Raw genomic sequence first — 25169 nt, forward strand, 5'->3', positions numbered from 1 at the left:
TGTGTGTGTGTGTGTGTGTGTGTGTGTGTGTGTGTGTGTGTGTGTGTGTGTTCATGATGATAAAGGTTAATAAATCAATTGCCTTCACTATCTGAGAAACAATTACTGCTGGCTACCGACACTCTCTCCCTTACTCTCTAACACACACCTACACGTGCGCGCACACACACACACACACACACACACACACACACACGGTGCTACTTGTCCTGTATATTGCAATTGCTTTAGGAGTACACTGTGTAACATGTTTCTTGAGGAGAGAGTAGCAGAGGATGAAATATGGAAAAGAGAAGTGAAGACAGAGTTTGTAAATGAGCAGAGAGAAGTGGATACTCAAAGGTGACGGACTGTAAAAGGGAATCCATAAACATTGACTTTGTTTTTAATATTATTACTATGTGGCTTGGTGTTTGGCTTAAACATCTGATACTACACTATTTTAACCATTACGTACTTTTTTCATCTTGCATAATTATTTTGTTTAACTGAAGCTACTTGGGGAGCCAGAACTGTTAATCTGGTCAGTTTTGTTTTCTTTGGCTAGTGCTTGTCTTTTTCACTCTGGATTGTTTTGTTCTGCTCTGTTTAGTTCAGGCTTTGGTTTCATTTGATCTGCTGCAGTTACAAGGACTGTAAAGATTTCCCTCAGATTTGTTAGATATTAACATAGCTGTTGGCTGCTTTAAGAGCTGCTTTATTATTCATTTACTGCCTTTTTTGTCTCTCGCTGAACTTCACACTTAAAAGCTGTTCATGAATTCTTCAAAACCTAGCCAGCTGTATAGAGTCTGTTCTTTTGTGCATGTGTCGGTGCTGCTCTGTCCCCTGTGAAATACGCTCATGCATGTATATGCTAGTAGTCGGCAGCGACTGACACCCAGTGGAACTGTTGAGTGCCTAAAGTACTGCTGAGATAGCACAGATAAATGCAAAGATGGTAGAAGAGAGTACTTGGCCTCTACACCAGACCATATCCCCCGTCATACGAATGAATATTTGATCAGATGGCAATGATGTTTCTCTAACTTTAAAACAAGTTCAAGCAGTTTCTTTAGTTGCATAGTAATAAAGATAGTTATAGTACCATGACCCTATTTTAGCACGATAACTATAATGCTAATGTTCGCTGTGATGATGGACTGCTCTTAGAAAATATTCTCTGTGTAAGCTGGCTTAGTCTGTATGCGTTCATTGGTGCATGTGCAATTCTTGTAGTTCATGTAAATGACATACATGTAAGCTATGTTCAATATTAGGATTGTATAAATTGCAAAGCCTGCATATTTTTATGTTGGAGTATTTAATTTCATGGGATTTTTATGGGTGAGCATTGGGAAGAAATGGTATATGCTTTTAAAACAACATCGTACAGTAATCTGTGCAGGTGTGTAAGGGTGTATGTGTCAAGTTATCTCTGGTTTGAGCTAAGTGGATCACAGCACTAGGATTAAAGGTTAGCAGCCTGAAATCTAAATATATACAGCATGCTCTCATATGCATTACTGTATGAAAGCTTTTCATGGCATATGCTCCCGCGTCATGGGAGGCTGTGAGGCATGTGTTACAAGCCAGGAAAGGGGCTTTTTTATCTAGTAACAATTGACTTGGCACATAGCACACCTTTTAAGCTGTGCTCAGTTAGTTTTTCCCAACACCACTCATCACACTTTTTTTTTAAAGGAAGACATAACATAAACATGTATAATTAACTTTCATCGCAGTGGCATGAATCTAAATTCACTCTTCTTTTGAAATCCTGTAAATACCTGTACACTCATGAAAGATAAAAGGCACAGGATAGAAATATCTGTTTAATATCTGAAGTATGCAAGACAGGAATGAAACGCGTGATTTTACGTCTGAATTATATACTTTAATGCAGATTTGAGATCCTCATGTTCTAATATGATTTTGTCCCTATCTCTCTCTTCCAGCTGAATCTTGTGGTGGTGTCGTCCAAGGACTGAATGGCAGCATAGAGTCGCCGGGTTTCCCCCACGGCTATCCCAACTACGCCAACTGTACATGGCTGATAATAACAGGGGAGAGGAACCGAATCCAGCTAACCTTCGTCACGCTGGCACTGGAGGAAGACTTTGATATTGTATCAGTTTACGATGGACAACCGTCACCTGGCAACCTAAAAATGAGGTTAGAAATGATTATTTCATTTACAGTTGGGTCTTCAATCTGTTTTTCTGTTTCTATCCCTGCCGTCTTTCTCTTCAAACCTCCCTCACTCTCAGTTTGAGTGTTGCGCACCCTCTTCTCCATCTCTACTCATCAACTTCTTCTGAACAGACACTCAACATTTGGACAACATCACATTTGATTATACTTGTCCCTCTCAAGATGGAAAAGGACACAGTTACTATGAAGTAAAAGAACAGTGAGTGTCTGCATTCATTTAATAGCATTTTCTTTCATTTCTGATTGGGAGTTTCTCAATATTAATGGAGATTTATCAAGACAGACACTTTGACATAGTAAAGGTTGAAACGGTTGTTTCATTGTACTCTAAATCTGTAATCAGTAACATCATCCTCTGGATTATATCATAATGTATATATGCCTGTAAATATGCAAGCACAGTTCAGATGAAAACGATGCAGGTTGTTTGTGTACTGTTGGAGAATACAGTATAGTTTGTGTGTGTTTCATGAGAGGTCAATCAAAGTCCTGTAATATATGGAGACACCACTTGCACTCCACACACGTAACAGCATGTTGTAGGATATGGAGTTTTGGAATATATATTTATTAGTTTCTTCATCCTTTGATTCTAGCTATAAAAACTTCTAACTTGATTCCTCAAATGATGCTGTTTTCATTTAAACCTCTGCGTTTTCATTTGATCAACAAAAATGTGCAGGAACATATACTGTTAGTCATTAATGAATTGGTTGCACCCGAAATGCAGAAAGGGCAGATACAGCACAGCACACAAAGCTGGCACACTGTGGGGAGCTTATTCATAGTGCTCGGCTGTGTGTAGGAGGGATGAGCTGGGAATGCACCAAGTGATGTTAGAGGTTGGTGATGCGGTTATGGATAACAGTGGGTTTTTCCTTGAAAACATGATATAGCTGTATTATGTGTCAATGTTTGAGTTTTTTTCGCTGGCTGGAGAAGAATAGTTCAGACTGTAGACTACACTGAGTGGACCGTTTGTGAGGAGGCTCACAGTTAGTACAGAGCACCTTCATTTTCTGTAGTTTATGCAAAGCTTAGGCTTCTGTAAAAACTGACATTTGTTAAAATTGTACTTGTGTTAAATGAATATAGAGGGAACACACACACACACACACACACACACACACACACACACACACACACACACACACACACACACACACACACACACACACACACACACACACACACAGTATTTAAGATTAAAATACTGTATTAAACTCTGTCAAAACAGTGACTGAATTTAACTTATTTTAGTCCAGGTGGTTATTTTTTCAGACTGTTAGTTGTGAGGAGTAATGTTTGTTTGCCGCGCGTGAGTAGCCTTTCGCCCTTGATGTATCAATCAGGATTGTTTGGTAATTCAATTCTACTCTGTGCTACCACCCTCATCTGTTCAGCGTGATGCTTCTCGTTTGACAGATTGCTCGTCTTTTAGATCCACAACAAGCCACTAACACCAAGAGGGTTTTGTTTGGCCTTATGTTTTGCTTGCCTCAGGGAAACGTGGTGTGATTAGCTCATAAGATCTTACAACATAAGGCTCAAGAGACCACTTGTTAAAACACTGATTGATAAGAAGCTTCAAAGTGTTCTCTTTCAAGTCATTTTTCAGTAAGTAAAGTTCAAATTTGTCTGTGAAATGTCTCCTTGGGGGGGAGAGGGACATTCCCAGCTGGACGGACTGTGCTTAGTGCATCAGCAATCTGCAGCTATGTTTACGAGAGCACAACTTATTCACCTCTTGTTGTGCAATCAAAGTGCAGATGAAGCATTGCATTTTAAAATATCCTTACCCTCATAAAAGGTCCACAGTCTATCAAAAAAGTGGAAAACACTGGCTTCTTCCAGCCTCAGCAGAAGACAGCCTTAGACAATGCTGCATCTTGGATCCCCCCCTACTACTAATGGCATGTGTTTTGAAGTTCTCTGCGCGTGCTTCTGCTGGAATGGTTTCACCAGAGTGTGCCAACTGCAGGATTTATTTGAAGTGAAATTACTCATGCTCCAAAAGCTGCCATTGCTCTTTAGAACTACAGCGGTGGCGTGACAACAGCAAAGTTACTGTACCGCCGTTGACTCACCTGTGTCTGGCCCTTTTTGCCATTCTCAGATCAATTGCTGTTTATTGCTCCTTCACCTGCGTAGCGAGACAACAATGTGCCCCTGTGAAATAACTGCTGATATACTTTTTGCTGTTTTTACTAACTCCAGCAGCATCACCTCATAGGCAGACCTCTCAAGCGTTAGCAGCAGCCTATTATAGCACCTGGATTACATTATTTCACTTTAAAAGGTGGATGTGGAAGCTGCAACCCTTCTCCAGCTTGTCAGCCCTGTAACGGGTGTTAAGGTGTTAATTAGTCCAGGAGTTATTTAGCACTCACATTATTGGATACCCAACTAAATATACCAGCTGTATTTCTACTGTTCTGCTGCCGACCCTGAAATGTTAAAGATCCATGAAAAAGTAGAGAATTCATTTCTTCTAGAGTTGCTGGCATTAGGTGCAGTGAGCACTCGCAGTGAACCCATTCCCGCTGTCATTTAGAGCAAGTGACGAAGCTGGGAGCTGTGGTGCTCATTCTCTTCTCGGCTCAGCTCCTCTGTTGATGTTAGCACTTCTGTGAATGGTGTGGACATGACTGAGGACAGGCAGCCTAGTGCTGAAATGAGACCCCCACGTCGGCCTTCTTTTGTGCCTGCAGGGTCTCCCTGGTGAGTGTCATGGCGGGCAAAGCTTCAGCCCAGCTTATAGGGATTCCAGCTCTAGCTGAGTGTCAGTAGCTTTCGAGTCACGACTCACCACCCTCTCTTTGCTTATTAGATTGTAAATTGTGTTTTTTTACTAAACATTAGAGCTTATTCCAACAATCCTGCTGCTGCTTTTTCTCTGTCTAAGCTATATGAGGGGCAGTGGTCAACCAGTTGACTTAAAACCCTCCTCCTCTCAGCGCTGGCTGAAATGACTTGCTGATATGAGCCCATCAGGCTTCCCACATGGACAGTGGGATGAAGCCAAGAGTAGCTGACTGCCCTCTCTTTGTTCACAAAGAGGAGCACGGAAGAGGCAGGATATATCTTTCTCTCGCAGCCACCCCTCCAACTGCCCTCAGACCCTGTGTGTGGGGAATGCTGATATCTCATATATAGAGAGAAGAGCTGACCCGGCATCTGTGGCCTCTTCTCACCAGCCCCAGCTGTGCGTCAGCAGCGGTAACTCTGCTCCATCCCACTCACTCTGATGAGTGATGTCAACAGTGTGAAAATATTTATTTCTGAAATTGAAAATCTTCCCTCATACAGGAACCACTGCCTGCCATAAAGTGCCATAGGAGAAGTTTTTTAATACTTTTTTTCATCAGTGAACAAGAAAAGTAGTCATCACTCAAGCCCACAGGTTCAGAGGGAGCTATACTCAAAAAATAGACTTGAAATTTAGTATCACTTTACATTTGTATTGTTTGTCACTTTGATAATAGTCATGCCTCCCTGGGAAAGACAATTAAGATTATTGCGGAGGAACTGGTCTCTGAAATATTGTCTCTTGCCCGTGTTAAGTGTCCTTCATCATTTTCGGGTAATTTTCCTTTGAAACACAACCTTAAGGGTAGAAGATTTTAAACTTCAGTTTGTCATTTTCCCTGTATTAAGGGAAGCTATTTGTAAGTCCTCTACCAGTTACGACAGCACAAGCATTTCATTTCAGATCCAGATCCCACTGTGAAAGTAGTGATTGTATAGTTGGGCATTGGTGCGTCTGCTATATAGATTTGAACATTCAAGATTAAGCTGTACAGGGCTATTCTGCTAATGGTGGTCATTAGTTGGGAAGATTAGAAGAAAGTTAAATATGAAATTGACGCTCACATTCACGGACATCGTAACGTCAGACTTTAAATCGAGAGTAAGCTGTTCGTTCCCCAATCCAGACTGGCAGTCTGTCAGGGGTTTTTAAAGTATTGAACTGTGGGCCTAACCTAAAGCTCGGAAAAAGCCCCTTACCTATGGGATCATGATCACATTATTCGATCCGAAAGTGACTCAACAACTAACCCAGACAGCCTGATATTGCTGTAAGACATAACTCCAGACTACATCAAATACATAAAAGTAGTCCTCAGTCATTCAATAGTTTCTGTCTCTGAGAAAGTAAAACAAAACCTTAACATTTTCCCCAATTTCTATTACAAATCACACACATCTGGGCTTTTCTACGAAGTAGAAAGCTTCCATTCCTTAGCGATGTTTTCATTTTAACCCAAACCACAATGTGTCTCTACCATTCACATGGTAATTAAAATAACCCAACACATGAGCTTTACCGTCCTAACTAAACCATATTGTTGTCGCCTTTCAAGAAAACATTTTCAACATGTTTAGTAACAACGTTTTTGGGATAAAGGATATTGTCCTTCCAATAGGGGCGTCAGATATGAAACTCTAGTTCTAGTTATGTAATTGTTATACATTTCTTAGAGCCAATGCCCAAAGACACTCGTAATTGTGTGAATGGTTTTGGTTTCTGACCTACATATGAACCAGTATTCCTTCTAAGATAAAACATAGATGTTCTCTTTTAAAATGTTCCTTGAATTTACTACTTAGTTTCTCAAAGCCAGAAAGAGTCATTATGTAGTCAGGTCAGATGGTACAGCAGGGCAAACCATTGACATTCGTAATGTCATGTGCCCTGCGGGTCCTGTGTCTGCGGCCCACAGAGTATCTGCTGAACATGAGACGTTGGCAGAAGTGGTTTGTCAAGCTCCACTTGGATAGTTAAGTGATACCTTTTTGATGTAGGTGGATGTTTCACTCTGTATGTGACCGACACTCCAGAGATTTAATGAGTTCCTCAGAAAATCACAAACTTCATGCCATACTATTTATTTAGAGCAGGGTGCAAACACTTTTACCCTCCTCAAGTTCAAATACTATCCACACTAAAAATCCACTTCTGTGTATCTCATTCCTTATGCCTTTATTTATTCAGGGGGGAGTTATACTGAGAACCATGCTGTCGTTTTAAGAAAAACTCTACATACAACCCAAACCTACTCCTGGACTGCTATTATGTCTTCACTGACACTATGTTAATAGTAACATTCATTGTTATCCGTCAGTAAGTAAAACTATAACCTTGCTAAACTTGTTTCAGAATTAATTTCAAACATATTGCAGGGATTTTAGATAAAAAATCTCACTTATTCTAACACGTGTTGTTTTGGTTGTATCTAGTATGCATTACAAGTTTTCATCTACAAAAATATTATTTAGGGATTCTTGTGGAGCCAAGATAAACTATCTTCAAGGTTTTTTGTCTTAGTCAGGTGACAGCACAAACAAATGTTGGAGATAAATAGAAAAGATAAATATAGAAACAGGTTTTCCGAATCTGAACCGGAATTCCTTTATTCGTGCCCCAAAGGGGAAATTGACATTGTTACAGCAGAGTATAGATAGAGATGAACAAAAAGAACACCATTAAATAAAAGGAATGCACATAGTATTACAAATAAAATATAGAACTTAATACCATTTACAGAAGTACACGTCATGCTCTAATTCCCTCTTTTTTAATGATCTTTCAATGTAACTGAAAGAGGAAATCCACAGTAAACGGTTTCTGTGTAAAACACATTGAAAAGTTTATCCAAAAACAAAATTACACATCAGATAATTAGGGCAAATCATGTGGATATCTAGAAGAAAAAAAACATGTCTAATTGAAAGGCTGAATTTGACACAAAAGACATTACATGTGGGATATGCCCACCTTTGGGACTGCTGAGCTTTATGTAAGCTTCAGACAAAGTTTGGAATAGATTTTTGGCTTACAAAAGCTGCTTCAATCTTCCTACTGTATGTTGATCCAATTATTTAGTATTATTGTTGATATTTGTTTTCCTTGTACCTTTAAGAAAATCTAAAACTGGAAATCCTTTGAACTACAATTAGCAACCAAACATCAAACTGCTTAAATATACAATATCAATACATTTCTCTGGTAGAATAGTTGGCATATGGAGATAAGACTGCAGTACCCTATCTAAGGGAATTAAAAGGTTTCCAACATTATGTAGGTCAGCAATCTAACATTAACAAGCACAATGATGATCAAGAACATGCCAACTAAAGAGCAACTCCTTTGCATGTTCCCAGCAGTTAGAGGAAAGATTTGTGGCATATTAATTATTTCAACTATTCATGAAATCTTCAAATAAAAATGCTTGCCTCTTCCACTTGATGGTTTGGATCACAATTGATTTGGCACTTGTTGCAGTGGTCAGAGAAATGTGTTTATTCTGCACACTGCATTATTTATACAAAGCTGCTGGATAGCCTAGCAATATTTAATAAACTATATATGTGTGGAAATACGCATCTCATATACTGTAATTATTTCTGTTCTCGTGCTCTTTAAATGAATACATTAATCAATGTGTCGACTGAGCACAGGCCTGAGTGCGTCAGGTGCATGTCTGAATATGAGGCTGTGCGTTTTCACGCTTATCTATTGGCTCGTGCATGTGTGTATGAATGTGAGAACATGCACCTGCGTTCTGTGACATTTAATTATGGAGGACATCAATTATGGCCCTTATTATGGCTGTGTTTAATCAAAGCAACTAAGTAAAAGTTATATACTTTCCATCCCATTACATTAATTTAGCTGACACCTTTATCCAGAGCGACCTACAATAGGGCTTTAGCTATAAAAACAAACACATGGTGCCACGTTTATAGCACACTTTGAAACTGCTCCTATCAGCAATTCACACACACACACACACACACACACACACACACACACACACACACACACACACACACACACACACACACACACACACACACACACACACACACACACACACACAAATAGTACTGCAGCCGATTGTCCTGTGCATTCAAAGGAGACCTTAAACTACTTCCGCAACTCGGAAAGTCCACATTGTTTGTGGAAACGCAAAGGGCTATTAAGTCATTAATAGACCAACATTATTTGACTTACTTGGACTGCTTAATGCTTAAATAGCACATGTGTTCATTATTTGACGAACAGTTTCAGAAACCAATGACGCTGTCTATGTCATTATGGGAATGTGGCTGACAAAAAGGCTTGAAAGCAATATCCTTGACCTGATCCTATCCTTTAATACTCCTCTACTTTTGTGCTGCTTTTCTTACCAGCACTGAAATGGTACTCCAACATCCTCTTTATTTTGAGCATCTCGCATCACTTTGCTTCATTTTGGGCGAACTCTCTTTACAGAATTCAGAAATGTGATGGGATTATTGGATTATAGGATTTACAGATAGAGATAGACCATTTCCATTCTTACTTTAAATGCTAATCTGAATAAGAGCACTCTGTTATCTGTTCTCGGTGTGAAAATATTCTTGGCCAATGCATTTTATGAGTTCTATACTATTCAACAATGATTTGACAATGTTGCTCCGTGTAACTCCCTCGCAGCACAGGCAAACACAGTTGGTTTTCTTGCTACTGGTTTATTGAAGTCTTCTCTCCAACTTCACCGTGAAAACTAACACAGAACATATAGAAATCACGTTAGCGTAACATAAAACAACATCATGCACTGCATGTGGACCCAACATTTCAACGAGCAAAATACAGACTGACAAACAAAAATACCTCTTGGCTGCATGCTACAAAAAGGGAATTGTCTCTGGGTCTTCCCTACTATCCTTCAAATCTGTTCGGTTCTTATTTTCACTGGCATATACTGTGCTAGCTGCTCGCCCGCTGGTGTCCCCTGAAGAGCAGCCCAACTGAGCTTCCAAAATAAAAGTCCCTCAACCAGAACCAAATGACGTGATGCACAAATACAACTCAAACAAACTCTCAACAATGAAACTGGTCTCAGAAAAGGCAAACAAATGATTCAAATTATGCAACCAATAGAATGGCAACAGTTACACTCTGTGTGTGGTATTGGAAACAACATGCATAGGCATTTTCAGCAACCAAACATCATTTGACTAAAAAACGTGTTTGTTTATCATATTCATTATAGTTATAATGATCAAATATTTGGTAGAATAAGTGAGGACGTACATAAACAGTCCACCATTGATGAGAAATCCAGACACAGAGTTTGTGTGTAGGACAGAGAAAAAGGTCAGCTATACCTTCTTCATACTGCACAATGCATACACACGCTGAAGTGCAGTTAATGCCCATACATACACACACACACGTTTTGCTTCATTGGTCACCAACTTCCCTGGTCAATTGTTGTTGCTGTCAAACCTTTCCTCTCTGCTTCTCTCCTCTCTACACTGCCTCAGACTCTGCTGTGCTCCTCACCTCTCAGTTTCAATCGTTCATGTTTTGTCTTTTTTGTCAAGCTGCTAACCATAAGTGTTTATTCATTCACTGTAGCTTGAATAATAATAGCACTGAGCAAAGAGAGAGGGGGTTATAATGTCAACAACATTTCTGAATAACTCAGAAATGTACATTTGATATTTTTGCTGCTGCTTAAATAGAGCCGTATTATTAAAACAATTGCTTTCATAGGCAGCTGGTGGGTAGGCGTAAGAAAGACAACAAAAAAGGAAAAACTGTTTATTAAGAAAAAGCAATAATAGTTTATCCAGTAAGATTTGAGCTGAATTCATCCCAATTCATTCCAAGCTTGATTTTTCTATTTTACAAGGTTATTATTGTATAAACTCCCTTTCAGTAATAGTATGATATGTGTTAAAGTTCCTTTCTGTTGCTTCAGCTTCTATTTGAGGTCTTAATTTTGATGTTACAGTAACACAGCTAACAGAGCCAAACGGTTAAAATAAAAAAGTGTCAAACTAACAATGAATCCCGATAAAGTTTGGATACTGACCACAATTAAAACAAACTAAGAACATTCACAAAGGTACCTTTTCAACTCTTGTCACAAAACAAAACATTTCTAGGCAACATCTTCTAAGCAAACTCATACACCCACACAAACTCAGGCTACCCCCAGTAACATCGGAGGAAAAGAAATACACTTTTCTTAGAAAAATAGGCCAACACTAGATAACCAGGCAATGGAACTAATCCAGGACTACTGCTAGGGAAGTAAGGAGAGAAGTGAAGAGAGGAAGAAAGAGGAGAGAGAGAAGGTAGGGCTGCTAGGGGAGGAGAGAGGGAGACAAAAGGATACAGAGAAAGAGACATAGGACCAGAAAACACACACACACACACACACATGATGCTAAAGCTAGTAGAACTAAGTCCCTCTGCGGTTGGTGGGTCTGTCCGTCTGTCTGTGTCTCTTTGTATTCTTGATAATTCTCTAAGCTGCTTCGACTTGTCACCAACACATCAGAAAGTAAGATAAGAGTTCAACGGAGATGAAAAGTAAAAAGAATATGCATGGTTTCTGAAGAATAAGCATTTAGATTTATTTTTAAATCCTTTTGTTTATACATTTTTTCAACTGTCTGTCCAACTGAGCACTGAAGCCACACAGTAGCTAACACCACTTAAATCTGGAGTTATATTTGTCCGTGTGGGCTTAAAGGAGCACTCCGCTGAAGACTGCTTTGACTAGCTTTACAAACACTCCTCCTACAGTGGGAATGAAAGGTGGCTTTTAAAAAGTCGGTAGCTTTATTCTTTTGGAGGATGGCAGCTGCATCTAGCAGTTACAGTAAATTCCAACCTGTTTTACAGCACGGAAAAAAACATCAATATGTGCATAGAGGCTTCCCAACCTGCTCATGTAGCATAATCCACATCTCTGCTGCGTGTCTGAATGCTCATTATGTTCCAGGCAATCACTTTTTTTTGCCAACACATGGCTGAATAAGCAGTTTCCGTTGCTCCTGGGCTGGTGAGCTGTGTGTGTTTAGTGCAAGCCTTGTTTTGTTTTATTGGGCTGCAGTTAACAATTACTGATATCATCAACATACCTTTATGGTCAATCAATTAATCATGCAGTCCATAAAAAAAGTCAGTAGACAATAGTTAAACATGCAGCTTCACAATTCCATGGGCCCAAGGTCAGAAGCCAGAATATGTTACATTTACAGTGACGTAATGAAATGGATAAAAGATGCAAAACCAGAATCTGAATGCAGTAAATGTATGGTATGTGTATTGTTTCATTGTTGTTAATTGCTGATTGACCAAATGATCACCGTTAGTTATTAATAAATAGTATGGCATGACATTTGTGGTATTATTTTAGCACAACATTTTTATTGCAAATATTTTTTTAAAGCTATTGTGGTTTGTTGGTATTCCTGTCAATTTACAGACACCCTCGGCTTTTGACATATTCAGAAAAACTAGTTCATACCCCAGATTCCAAAGTAGCAGGGAATATTTTGTCAGCAGAAAAATGAATGTGTATGCTGTTGCCGAGAATGAAAGTGACCGGCAGGAGGTACGGTTGCTGGAGCAGGCTGAGGACTGATGCTGCGTTCAGCTGTTGGGATGGACCGTTGGACTGATGAGAACATTTAGATCCGCAGGCCTCCTGCCTCACTGAACACCTGTTACTGCTGGGACACAGCAGGGGGGGGAGGGGATACAGAAGGAAAGATGAAGCAATAGACATATAAAGTTACAGGTAGGAACAGAGATGGAGACGAGCCGAGTGACACCATATGAAGAAGAGGGAATGAAAAGAAATACATCTGTATGCCAGTGGCTAGACACACTTACTGTACACACACAAGCACAGTTCTTGAGTTATGCTGTTTTATATATGTAGCTACCTATCTAAAATCCAGTCACTTTTATTCAGACATCTGCAGTAAAAGTTTAATTTAGCGTAAATCAGCCATGTCACAGAAGTTTCACATCAGTGAGTTATCAGACGTACTAGTTCAAAAGCAAGAATTGTCCAAGGCATTCTGTAAATAGTAAAAACCATTATTGTAACAACTTAGAGTGTTTTAAAAAATAGCCGTAAACACAACCAAGCTTAGTTAACAACCTGAAAAACAGCCTCTTTCTGAGGAGGCTTTTTGTGAGCGTGTCAGGGCTTGTGTTTGAATAAATGTTTTTTTTGCCTGAAACCTTTCTTACTTTTTAAAAACTTTTTTCTTTTGCACCTAAAATCTTAAAAATAACATCTTTCTTACAGTTATCTGAACTAGCACCCTGGACCTTTTCTTTTTTTGATCAGACTGGTACTTTAGTTTGGTTACACAGTAGTAAAACCTTGAAGCAAAAATGCTAGAAACAGGGTTAAAAAGTGACAACAAGAAGATAAAAAAGTAAAGAATAAAAAGAACATATCTCCACAGGTTACCAAAACTGATCTCATCCCAAAAGACAGAAAACAGAAGAGGGATCAACACAAATAAATATGACAATTTGAAACACAGCACTACTGGATAAGCAATGCGAATAACATAAGCGTACATGAATAGTTCACCATGAGCATCGGCCTCCAACAGCGGTGTCATTCACTTTCTTTTAAAACAATACATTGCCGCTATTCTTGTGTTCTTCTTTCTACCCATATGATATTCTGCTGCTATTTGTAGATACTGGCAGGCAATTATTTCTGTGCACAGGAGGTGACAAACTTCCAGACTAACAAGAATGAACAAGAATAACAAAGCATCACCTTCCTGTGCCATTCATATCTACTAAAGTGTTTGTTACAGCTGTGAAGCTGCTTTATATTTAGCTATGCCAGTAAATCAGATCTAATCAGACACAAGTTATACTGGAAAATATGTTTGTTTATATATATATATATATTGAGTTATACCGGGTGAAAAAGCTGTGTTTCACTGCCCTGTCTGGTTAAAAGTTAGTCTCGTATCTAAACAGACTAAACATCATGGTTATGGCTGCACCTCACCTCACCCTGCACTGATGTCATTGTGTACTATCACTTTCTGCAAATTCTGCTGCAGGAAGAAACTTAAAACAAAGTGAAGATCCTGTAAAATAATGAGTGCATGGTACTGACCGCCCAGAGCTACAGTATTTGATCTCACAGAAAGTAATAAATGCAACATAAACAAAACAGCTTCTGGAGATACAGTATATTTTGTGTTGCAGACCGTCTCTTTGTTTCTTTTTCTAATTAGTTTGTTTGTCTGTTGCTGCTGTGTTTTAATTGGATGAGTGTAGCAGCTGTTGGTTGTTACAGGTGTAGCTAACTCCCAGACAAGTGATTGACAGCTGTAGTACAAAAAGAGGCCTTTGATTAAAATAAGGACCAAGCTTGATTGAGATCAGAGCAGCAGGAAAAATAACATGTTGTTGTGCAATTCATTTTTGTTGTTTAATTAGTATGTTTACTTGTTTGTTTTCCTCATTTTCAATTAAATCTAACTCCTTTTAAAGTAATGCAATATTTATGAGCCATATTTTTGTATTCCTGTCATAAACCTGTCTTTCCTAAAGTGAATCTCAATATTAATGGCTCTTAAATGTTTCAATGCTGCTCTTCAGTTTGTAAGATGCAACTTGTTTGACAGTGCTACTTTTAATAGACTGTTATCACATTCATTTTAATGTCACAGCTGTTGTCAAAGTTTAAAATGTGAAAAGTAAACATGTATAATGCTTGGATTGGAATGTGTAAGGCATTTAGAAATGACAATGGGATATAAAATAATTATCAAAATAGAATCAAAATAAAAGCTAAACTCCAATAAATAAATACAAATAGATATTTCTGCTAGCGCTGTCCTCACTATCATCTGCGTCAACGTCAATATATCAGTGATGTGGCAGCCGTTTGTAACAGGCCTGCATGCTTATCCACCTGCACTGAGGTAAACTCAAACCATGAGTTACCTACAGGAATAACTTAATTACTCATTGCACATTAGTATTTCCACCAGGAGACAGGGTTATATTATCACCTGAGATACAGTACATGTAAATTGTGACACTCTTGAGTGTACAAGGCAACAGTCAGATCTATACTGTAGAAACAGCAATTCCTAATGCTTTCTTACTTAGCTCTATCCCTTAGGCATAGCGCTTGATTCATATTTTGCATTTCAAAACATCATACATCATAAGATGTTATGTGCACAGGCATTTAGACACAAGGCCCCTGGCACTCCCCTGCTCACTGGCTGACTGACTAACCTGCTGGCTGAATGGCTGGCTGTCATTTGTAAAACATCTGAGCTGGCATTTCTCCAGAAAAACCTACTGTTTTTTGCTCCTTTTGGGTGTTTGCTGAGTGGTAATATGGAATCTACACTTCCTGAAAATACAGGGGGAAAAAAATGTTTGTTTTGGACACATCAAGGTGTAAAGCCTGGCTGATAAAAAGCCAGAGTTTGAAATGCCTCCAAAAATATGTATTATTATTATTATACGATACAAAGTACATAGAGGAAAGCGCTTTGATATCCAAGGTAAAACCCAAATGATGCTCTCCACTCTCTAGCTCTCCGTTTTATTCATACATCCAGGAATAAGAACTATTTTCATTCTTCAAACTTTTTTCTAAATGGCCGACCAAAAGTACTGATTCATCATTCATACAAAATAATGACTCTTGAAATCTGAGAGTGTAGGTTAAGGAAACTTTGTATCATCATGGTCATTTTTTGAAGTGCTTTTTAGATCCTAGTCTTAAGTGTTTTGTTCATTGAAAACGTTGTGATTTCTTCTCCCTCCATAATAGGTCAATTCTTTGATTGTTGTTCAGATGTTGCGTCGAAATAACTAGAGACAGAATGTTTAGTTATTTGCAGGCAACTTTTGAATACATATATTTGTATATATATATATACAGTATATACTACATACATATATAGGATGTAGAACACATCATGGGATGAAACCGTGTTGGTCCTTATATTTTGTTTCAGTAAATCGAACACTTTTCAATACTAATCTCATCTCTTTTTCAATCTATTAGTCTTTAATTTGATCATGTTTTGCTTTCATTTACCAATTTTTACTGTCCCATGAACTGATAGTAGTAGTTAAAATACTGTTATTTACCATCCCTAGTTCCTTATATTGAGAAGTTCCTGCTCTAAGACTAAAAAAGTAGTATTTTAAATTGTTTTATTCTGAGATGAAAGGTACTAAGTGATGTATTCACTGGTTCATACAAAACAAAGTGTGAGAGATTAGCTGTGATTCTCCAACATTTGGGAGTTCAATTGTCTCGATGCCATGCTGGGATTTGGATGTGAGGATTTGCATTAAGTGAGAGTCTGGTCGGAGACGTGTGAGCTTGGCAAAGGGGCTGATAGTGGTTTCCCTCTGCCACCCTCTGGGGTGAGTGAAAGCTGTGGCTTCCCTGGGATTATGGGACTTCTGTGTTTCTTCTTTTAGCCACAGGGGGCTAGCTGTTGCACTTAGTAATGGACAGATAAGTACTGAACAATATAAATGTAACACGCCAATACAAATCTGCCACATCACTTATCTGAATCAACATAATAAAACAAAAAGCCAGCAAATTGATTACTGCTGGCATATCGGTAAAGTTTGAGAAAGGTGTGACTATTCACTCCTGAACTTGGGTACCCGCTGTGGCATCCAGTAAACAACTTGAGCTTTAATTATGATTGTTGAAATAATAGAAGCTGCGATGTGCTTTTATTCAGGGCAGACACAGGGGCTACTAATACAAGTATCAATGGTAAGTGTCTAATAAAGTCATGATAGTGGGCCAACATGCACAGCAAATAAATAAAAGCACTCATTTATTATTTACACTTATGCCTTCTTGCCATGTCAAAATGACTCCCATGGCCTATGTGATCTTCTTTGTTGAGTAATATGCATTAATAACCGATTACACGTGGCAAATTATTAGCACAGCATTGGTGAGAGGCGTGTAAGTGTAACATCTCAGGGTCCAATGTGGGCGTAGAGCTGGATGTCACTGACACAGATATAACTGTGCAGCATTTTTATCTCACTATTAAGACTATAGGCTGATATTGTTTGGTACTGCCACAGACCTTTACTTTTAATCAGCTCAGTGGAGGGTTTTGTATGAGCAAATGTTCCCCCATCTATCATAATGCTCACACATTATCTGTCTTTGACCTCCTCAGGGTGTGCAAACAAGCTCAAGTCTTTGTGAACAAAGTTTGAGTCCGTATTTTGACTTCAAGGTTTAATTCTTAGATATAGTCAAATGTTTGGGGACCGTGGAAGACAGTATGGTGGGAGTATTTAAATGTCAGATTTGCTTATGTGGGTTGCTAGCATTGTGGGTGATTGGAACATTTATTCTGTGGTTGCTGCCGGTTTGTTTGTGTGAGTGTATGTGTCCACACATGCATGTGTGAGTAGGTGTTTGAGTTGGCGTTTTTTTTTCTCTGTCAATTTGTGAGGTTCTCAGTCATTAGTATCTGGATTGTTTGTTTTCAAAATACAACCACTGACATCTACAGTATATGGAGCACAGCCATTTTGTTATATAACAAATAATAATGATTTGAGAATCAGGTCTGGACATTGTCTGAGGTGTCCCTTGCACACATGTAGCACACAACAGGAGATTATTCATATCAGAAGCTTTCTGACTTATTGGAAATACTTTGGCGAGGGTTGGTGCCTGGGAACGGTGTAAATGAGACATGACGTGCAACACGGCCCCGTAGTTGGCTCATAACGTGTTCCTAAATAATGTTTATGTGGTCTTACTTGATTTTCCTGATGATTTTGGTTTCTGCCCTCACAGGCAGAATTATCTGAATCTTATTGACTCTATAGTTCGACATCCTTTATAGGTGTCTTCGTGCCATGGCCCTTCTCCTTCAACCACATATGTTTAGATTTGTTCCTGTTTTGTGCCAGCCGTGATAAAAATGCCTTTAACATGTGCATGCACTCACTGTGAATTCTCCAGACAATGTGTGTGCAGCTCTATTGACACAAGGGTTTAATCCAACAACACACAAATGTATTACTAGGGATCTGGTAGGTAAAGTCTGTTTAAGGTTTAGTCTTAATGCCTTGGACAATGGACATTTGCATTCTCACATACTCCTTCCTAATGTCCATATAAGGTCACGGTCTAAATACATGCGTGAAAGAGGCATTATATAACTGCACATGTTAATAAAATACTGTAAAAAATACAAAACCCTTCAAATATCAATCAACATATTAGGATTTCTGCCTGTATTTGTGAAAAAGTTCAGTGCTCAGAAAAGTGTATTTACCTTTTAAGCAGACTTTATCTTTACTCCCATGAATTGAGCTCAGCAATCTCACCCGTGGACATGCCTACAAACTGTTCGCAGGGACATGAAAAGGCATCCATAAGCTAGTTTTTCTGTAGGCAAGTAGTAGAGTTTCCAAAAACTGAACTAAGTCTCATATCATCCGTTGAGTCAGCATGCTTTGCATATTTTTAGTCCTCTGGCCAATTGCAGCACATTACCTGGCCTGACTTTGAATTTGTAAAGAGTGTTTTTTTGCTGCAGAGGACCACAAGATTGCTTTAGTAACTGACTGTGAGATGGTCGATTGACAGCTGACGGATTAGCGTCACACAGCGATTAGCGAATCACTGTTTCTTCCTATGCTTTTCATCTTTTTCTAATTCAAAAGATTAAAAGTAAATTCAGCCTGCTTTCTGTCTCTGCACAAAATTCATATCTTGAAACTGAGCTTTAAGTTTAAAGAATAGATGTTTATGTTTGGATTAAAAACTTTTCATTTTAAATTTCAACTAAATCTGGGCCATTCCCCTTGGAAAGCAGTGGAAATTGAAAAAAGGCAGGAGAATGATACAAAACTGATGATTTCAGAAGAGAAGACAAAACAGAAGAGATGAAGGGGTGAAAGAGACACATCTGTCAACTCTCAGGGTTCAAAAAAGGAAAGATGCCACATCATGCACACACACAAACACACACATTGAACAATGACTGAGGAATGCAGACTTCTGGTTTATTGTATTAAACAACGTTGTTTATATTATAGTTTATACACTCACCTCTTCCTGCACAGTACTGCAAGTGTTTGTACAGTGGGGCAAAAAAGTATTTAGTCAGCCACCAATTGTGCAAGTTCTCCCATTTAAAAAGATGAGAGAGGCCTGTAATTTTATCATAGGTACACCTCAACTATGAGAGAGAATCAGAAAAAAATCACATTGTCTGATTTTTAAAGAATTTATTTTCAAATTATTGTGGAAAATAAGTATTTGGTCAATAACAAAAGTTCCTCTCAATACTTTGTTATGTACCCTTTGTTGGCAATGACAGAGGTCAAACGTTTTCTGTAAGTCTTCACAAGGTTTTCACACACTGTTGCTGGTATTTTGGCCCATTCCTCCATGCAGATCTCCTCTAAAGCAGTGATGTTTTGGGGCTGTCGCTGGGCAACACAGACTTTCAACTCCCTCCAAAGATTTTCTATGGGGTTGAGATCTGGAGACTGGCTAGGCCACTCCAGGACCTTGAAATGCTTCTTATGAAGCCACTCCTTCGTTGCCCTGGCGGTGTGTTTGGGATCATTGTCATGCTGAAAGACCCAGCCACGCTTCATCTTCAGTGCCCTTGCTGATGGAAGGAGGTTTTCACTCAAAATCTCATGATACATGGCCCCATTCATTCTTTCCTTTACACGGATCAGTCGTCCTGGTCCCTTTGCAGAAAAACAGCCCCAAAGCATGATGTTTCCACCCCCATGCTTCACAGTAGGTATGGTGTTCTTTGGATGCAACTCTGCATTCTTTCTCCTCCAAACACGACGAGTTGAGTTTTTACCAAAAGTTCTATTTTGGTTTCATCTGACCATATGACATTCTCCCAATCCTCTTCTGGATCATCCAAATGCCCTCTAGCAAACTTCAGACGGGCCTGGACATGTACTGGCTTAAGCAGGGGGACACGTCTGGAACTGCAGGATTTAAGTCCCTGGCGGCGTAGTGTGTTACTGATGGTAGCCTCTGTTACTTTGGTCCCAGCTCTCTGCAGGTCATTCACTAGGTCCCCCCGTGTGGTTCTGGGATTTTTGCTCACCGTTCTTGTGATCATTTTGACCCCACGGGTGAGATCTTGCGTGGAGCCCCAGATCGAGGGAGATTAGCAGTGGTCTTGTATGTCTTCCAGTTTCTAATAATTGCTCCCACAGTTGATTTCTTCACACCAAGCTGCTTACCTATTGCAGATTCAGTTTTCCCAGCCTGGTGCAGGTCTACAATTTTGTCTCTGGTCTCCTTTGACAGCTCTTTGGTCTTGGCCATAGTGGAGTTTGGAGTATGACTGTTTGAGGTTGTGGACAGGTGTCTTTTATACTGATATCGAGTTCAAAAAGGTGCCATTAATACAGGTAACGAGTGGAGGACAGAGGAGCCTCTTAAAGAAGAAGTTACAGGTCTGTGAGAGCCAGAAATCTTGCTTGTTTGTAGGTGACTAAATACTTATTTTACCGAGGAATTTACCAATTAATTCATTAAAAATCCTACAATGTGATTTCCTGGATTGTTTCCCCCATTCTGTCTCTCATAGTTGAAGTGTACCTATGATAAAAATTACAGGCCTCTCTCATCTTTTTAAATGGGAGAACTTGCACAATTGGTGGCTGACTAAATACTTTTTTTGCCCCACTATGTGTGTGTGTGGGTGTGTGTGTGCAGACTAAAAAGGATAAGAGAGGGCAGTGTGAAGAGATGGCAATATACAGATGGCTGACGGAGGGAAGATAATGTCAAATATAGTGATGGAAAAAGAATGAGGCCAGACAAAGTGTGAAGAGATAAGGATAAGCTCACTTTTGCTGCAAAAAGAATTTCAGGCCCTTAAAAATTGTTTTGAGTGCATGGTGGGTCAAAACAAATTGTTCTCTCGCTTATAGTCCTTGTCTCCAACTATAATATTGTGACTTTGTTTTAAGAAGATGGCGCTCGGAACAGCTGTCATGTCTTTAGCTCGTCCTCAACCCAAGTCTTAAGCATAAAATATTAAAGAGAAAAACTTCTGAAGATCACATTGTTGTTAGACAGCACTTTCTTTTCAAACAGAAATCAAAAAGGAACTTACTAGGCAGGGACACGCTGCTGCTATACCTGTAAACCCGAGAAGAAAAAAATGAAAGCAAGGTTCTGGTCAGGCTCAGAAGATGTGAAAACCGACCTTCTCTACAGAGTATTCGCCTAGCAAATGTCTTGTCACTCAATGATAAGCTAGATAAACTCTGAAGGAGGGTGGCCTTTTTAACTGGACATCAAGAGCTGTTACATGTTGGGTTCTTGACTCGACCCTTTGATTACAGACTCAGCTTTTGTTCCTCCACCAGAACCGGACATTTACAACATAGAAGTTTACCGCTCTTCTCCAGGAAGATATAAGGCCCTCCCTTCTCCTCCTTCTGCAAATCAGATCATGTATAGTTGCTAGCAGTGGTTGAGGTACAAGAGTAGGAAGTGTGAAGTTATAAGTGTTTATCTGGTCACATCTGCTGGATACAAACTGCTTAACACAAGCTATCACTTTACTCCCCTCATTGAACCCAAGAAAAGTGTCTGAATATTCCATTTCCTGTCCCTTTGTTTGGGGGACAGCCAATTAATTGCTCTCTTTCACCGACCTATCCCTGTGCTCATGTAAACAGAAAAAGAAGATGCAATCGAATGTCAGATAAAACTGAGGAGAGGTGAAAACGCCAGGGTAGTGTTGATGACAGGAGGAAAATGGCGAGACAAACTAAGGGAGAACAAGTTTTAGTGAAGTGGAATGAAGGAGAAGTAAGTTTGATGATTCGATGATTTGTGGAGATGTAATTGGTAGAGTGATCAGAGAAAACTGCATAAAACAATTTGATTTGAACTGAATGAATCCTAATATCTTTTTCAACAAAATGTGATCAAATCTGAACGGCTTCTGCTGCTAAAAATGAAAATTCACACAACTGGTAGAGAAAATGGGTGACAGATGGATGGAAAAATAGGTGGATAGATGAAGGGATGCATAGTTGTAACTAATTGCAAGTTCATTTATTCTTCTTATAGGCGTGATTTAATGTCAGGGCTTTTTCCTAGGTTCAATTATCTATTGATTTTACATGTTAGACACTCTGCGTGGGATCTGACTGCCTGAGTCATTTTTAAGGTCTGATTCCCTGAATCACAGCAACACTGACTAATATAGAATAGTTGTTATACTCCAAGCTGAGCTAATGTATCATTGCAGTCCTTGTCACAGCCTGAGAAACAGGCATTTTACCAGAGTCTATTGTGTTCCGCCTTTTGTCATTTTTAGCACTGGGTTACTTTGAATATTTTAAAAGGGCAATCACTAATTATTTTACAACCCAATAACATTGGAAATAGTTTTTCCAGGTGCTCAGATGCTGTCTACTCTGTTCAGGCCTGTCCCTTCATTGTTTTAGCAAGAAAACCTCCGAAATACAATCGGTGCCCCGGGCCACCTTACTCTCATTACTCCTGGCTTAGGCTACTTGTGTTTCCTATGTGAATTTTCCTCCTGTGATGTGATTAGGCATCAGGCGCATTAAACTCAACTTTGATGCGTTGAATGCTTGTGAACTTTATATTAATACACTTTTTAGATTCAGGATTATAATTGTTTTGATACCTTCTAGATATACATAAATAGATACATTATAACCACTGGATCAAATACAAGTTGAACTCTCACATTTGTCCAAAAAAACTCCACCTGTTTTGGTAAAGCCACTTAATATCCCAGCGATCAACTCTATCATCAACTGTGGCCTACATTCAGAAACCTATCAACATCCCTGACCTTCTACTGGCATGTTTTAAGGTGAGACACACAGCTCATAGTAATAATTATGTGTCTGATGTTTTTTTACCACAAAAAAGTTAAATTATCGTGACATCTTATTCTCCCTGTTCGAAAAATCCAGAATCTATGAATATGCAAATGCTGTTCTCTTCAAAAGTAAGGCCACCAAGGTGACTCCTACTTCACTGAAAAACCCACACTAACTAAATCTGCACTGGTTTCATTCTTCCATGGCAGACTTCACCTACATTTATACTGGATTGTGATTTGTCTCAACGTGATGTCTAGTCTCTCTTCATATCTTTTTTTACAGTAAAGATCAAACATCCACGTGTAAAGATAAGAAAGAACTGATTGTTAACTTTAAAGTCTGCCACTGCTTGAACTTCTGTGTAGGAATAAGATGCTTAAGAAAAGTAAATAATATCAAAGTCAAAGTCCACTTTATTGTCAAAATGTCCACATGTGTTAGACATACAGAAAATTGAAATACCGTTTCTGGCAGTCCCACAGTGCAAATATAAACAAGAACATACAACATAAAAAGAAAAGAGCGTAGAGAAAAGAAAGGGGGGAGTAAAAAGGGGTATAAAAAAAAACCTAGTAATATATACATATATTAGACACAATCAACACAATAATATAGACTACGATGACTTTTTATCCTAAAATTCAAATGATTGTAGGACTTGAAGTAGTCTCCCAATAGCGGGGGAATTAAAGCCGCAGCTCAGGAATCTGGTCTGTCCAGCTTCTCTCTTTTTTTTGGAAAGCCCAGTGACGGATTATGGCTGCGAGAGAAGAGGGCAATCAATCAAACGAGGATGAGTAAGGGTGGGGAGGAGGGGGAACCTGCGGATGTCAGTCATATTTTATACTCCAGTGAATGAGTTTCAGCAAGAAACTGCAGTTTTTTTATTTCACCGGTAATTTAACTTTTTTGTTTTATTGCTACTGTCTTTATTTACATTTGCCTTCAAATTCCAATCGACAGCACAATAAATTGCTAAATGCAACAGAATCAGAGCCGCCTGCTCTTACAGGGAGGATTGCAGAGATGTAAGCCTGTCAATTTAATCAATACTAGTAGCCTGCAGGATTGCATGACAGCAAATTAACTGAAATGTATTTTGCAATTGCTATAAATGGCTGAATAGATTTTTCTCCTCAACAAGGATAAAGGCAACAATTACATCATGATGTGCACAGTACTCTAATTAAGGATTAAGAGCTCTGTTCTGAAAGCTGAGTTGTGATTGGAGTCTTTGTGTGGCTATCATCAGTTGTGGTTATTTTGTTTTTCTTTGTTCCTTATGCTAATTAAATTATTTCAGTTTAATTTCCTGAAGCTGTAGAAGAGATAAGGTCAGGGAAGAAGAGCATAACGGCGAGGGAAGAAGATGGCCGGGGGAAAAAAATACTATATTAAGTTGCTTTTACAATTTGTATTTGAACGTTTGTTTTAATGTACAATTTAGTCCCAAAGAAATACAACAAACAATATTCCGTGTTTGACACAAATATCATAAAGAATACCAAAAACCATTTACTCTTTGTATCTGTTACCCTGCCCCAAGCTCATTGGTTCCCTTCTTTTGATGTTAAACAAATTAAAAATCAATGTAAATTCAGACTTTTGCTTAAAAAACAAACATTGATCGACAATTTTCAGCAAGTATAAAGAGCCATAAAGTCTGTATGGTTCATAACTGGGGTGTATTGATTGGTCTACAGGCAGCACAGTTTTACCTAGCAGACCATAGGTTATGTTCCATGTGAAACCAACAGTGATTTATTTGGAGGAGGGGCCATTTTTGTAGTTATTTCATTCTAACCTTGATCTTTTCCCTAACCTAACAAAGTAGTTTAGTGGGCTTAACCTGACCCAAGTGTTTATTGTTAAGACTAATGTTTGTTTGTAAAAGACTATGCATTGAATGAGGGAGAATTGACATGTGTTACTTTTCATTCTGTACTGTATGTACAGTAGGTGAGTGCAGCTCCCTAAAAAGGGGAACAATATTTCACAACATTCATATCATACTAACTGTATGAGTATATCTTGCTTTGGGCCAGATGAAATAGATATATCTTGCCTACAGAAATCTTTTTGTAGGACCAATGAATTATGGATTTTGACCTTTCAGTGTGATTTATTTACATTGGGAAAATAAAAATAGAAGAAAAGAATATCAGCAAGTTGTAGCTTTAATTATAATGTTCATGTTTGCTTTAAATGGCCTCACTCCACCTCAATCTGTGTTGACTCTTCTATG

At 38.8% G+C, this 25169-nt stretch overlaps 1 protein-coding gene across 1 annotated transcript in view; it reads left to right on the forward strand.

Moving 5' to 3' along the window:
- Positions 1-25169, forward strand: part of LOC134862870 (CUB and sushi domain-containing protein 1-like) — a 343579-nt gene that overhangs the window by 80022 nt on the left and 238388 nt on the right. The window contains exon 2 of the mRNA XM_063880971.1: positions 1938-2154. Coding sequence (XP_063737041.1) covers positions 1938-2154 — 217 coding nt within the window. The remainder of the gene's footprint in view (positions 1-1937; positions 2155-25169) is intronic.

The sequence above is a fragment of the Eleginops maclovinus genome, chromosome 4 (genome assembly GCF_036324505.1).
Source record: "Eleginops maclovinus isolate JMC-PN-2008 ecotype Puerto Natales chromosome 4, JC_Emac_rtc_rv5, whole genome shotgun sequence".
NCBI lineage: Eukaryota > Metazoa > Chordata > Actinopteri > Perciformes > Eleginopidae > Eleginops > Eleginops maclovinus.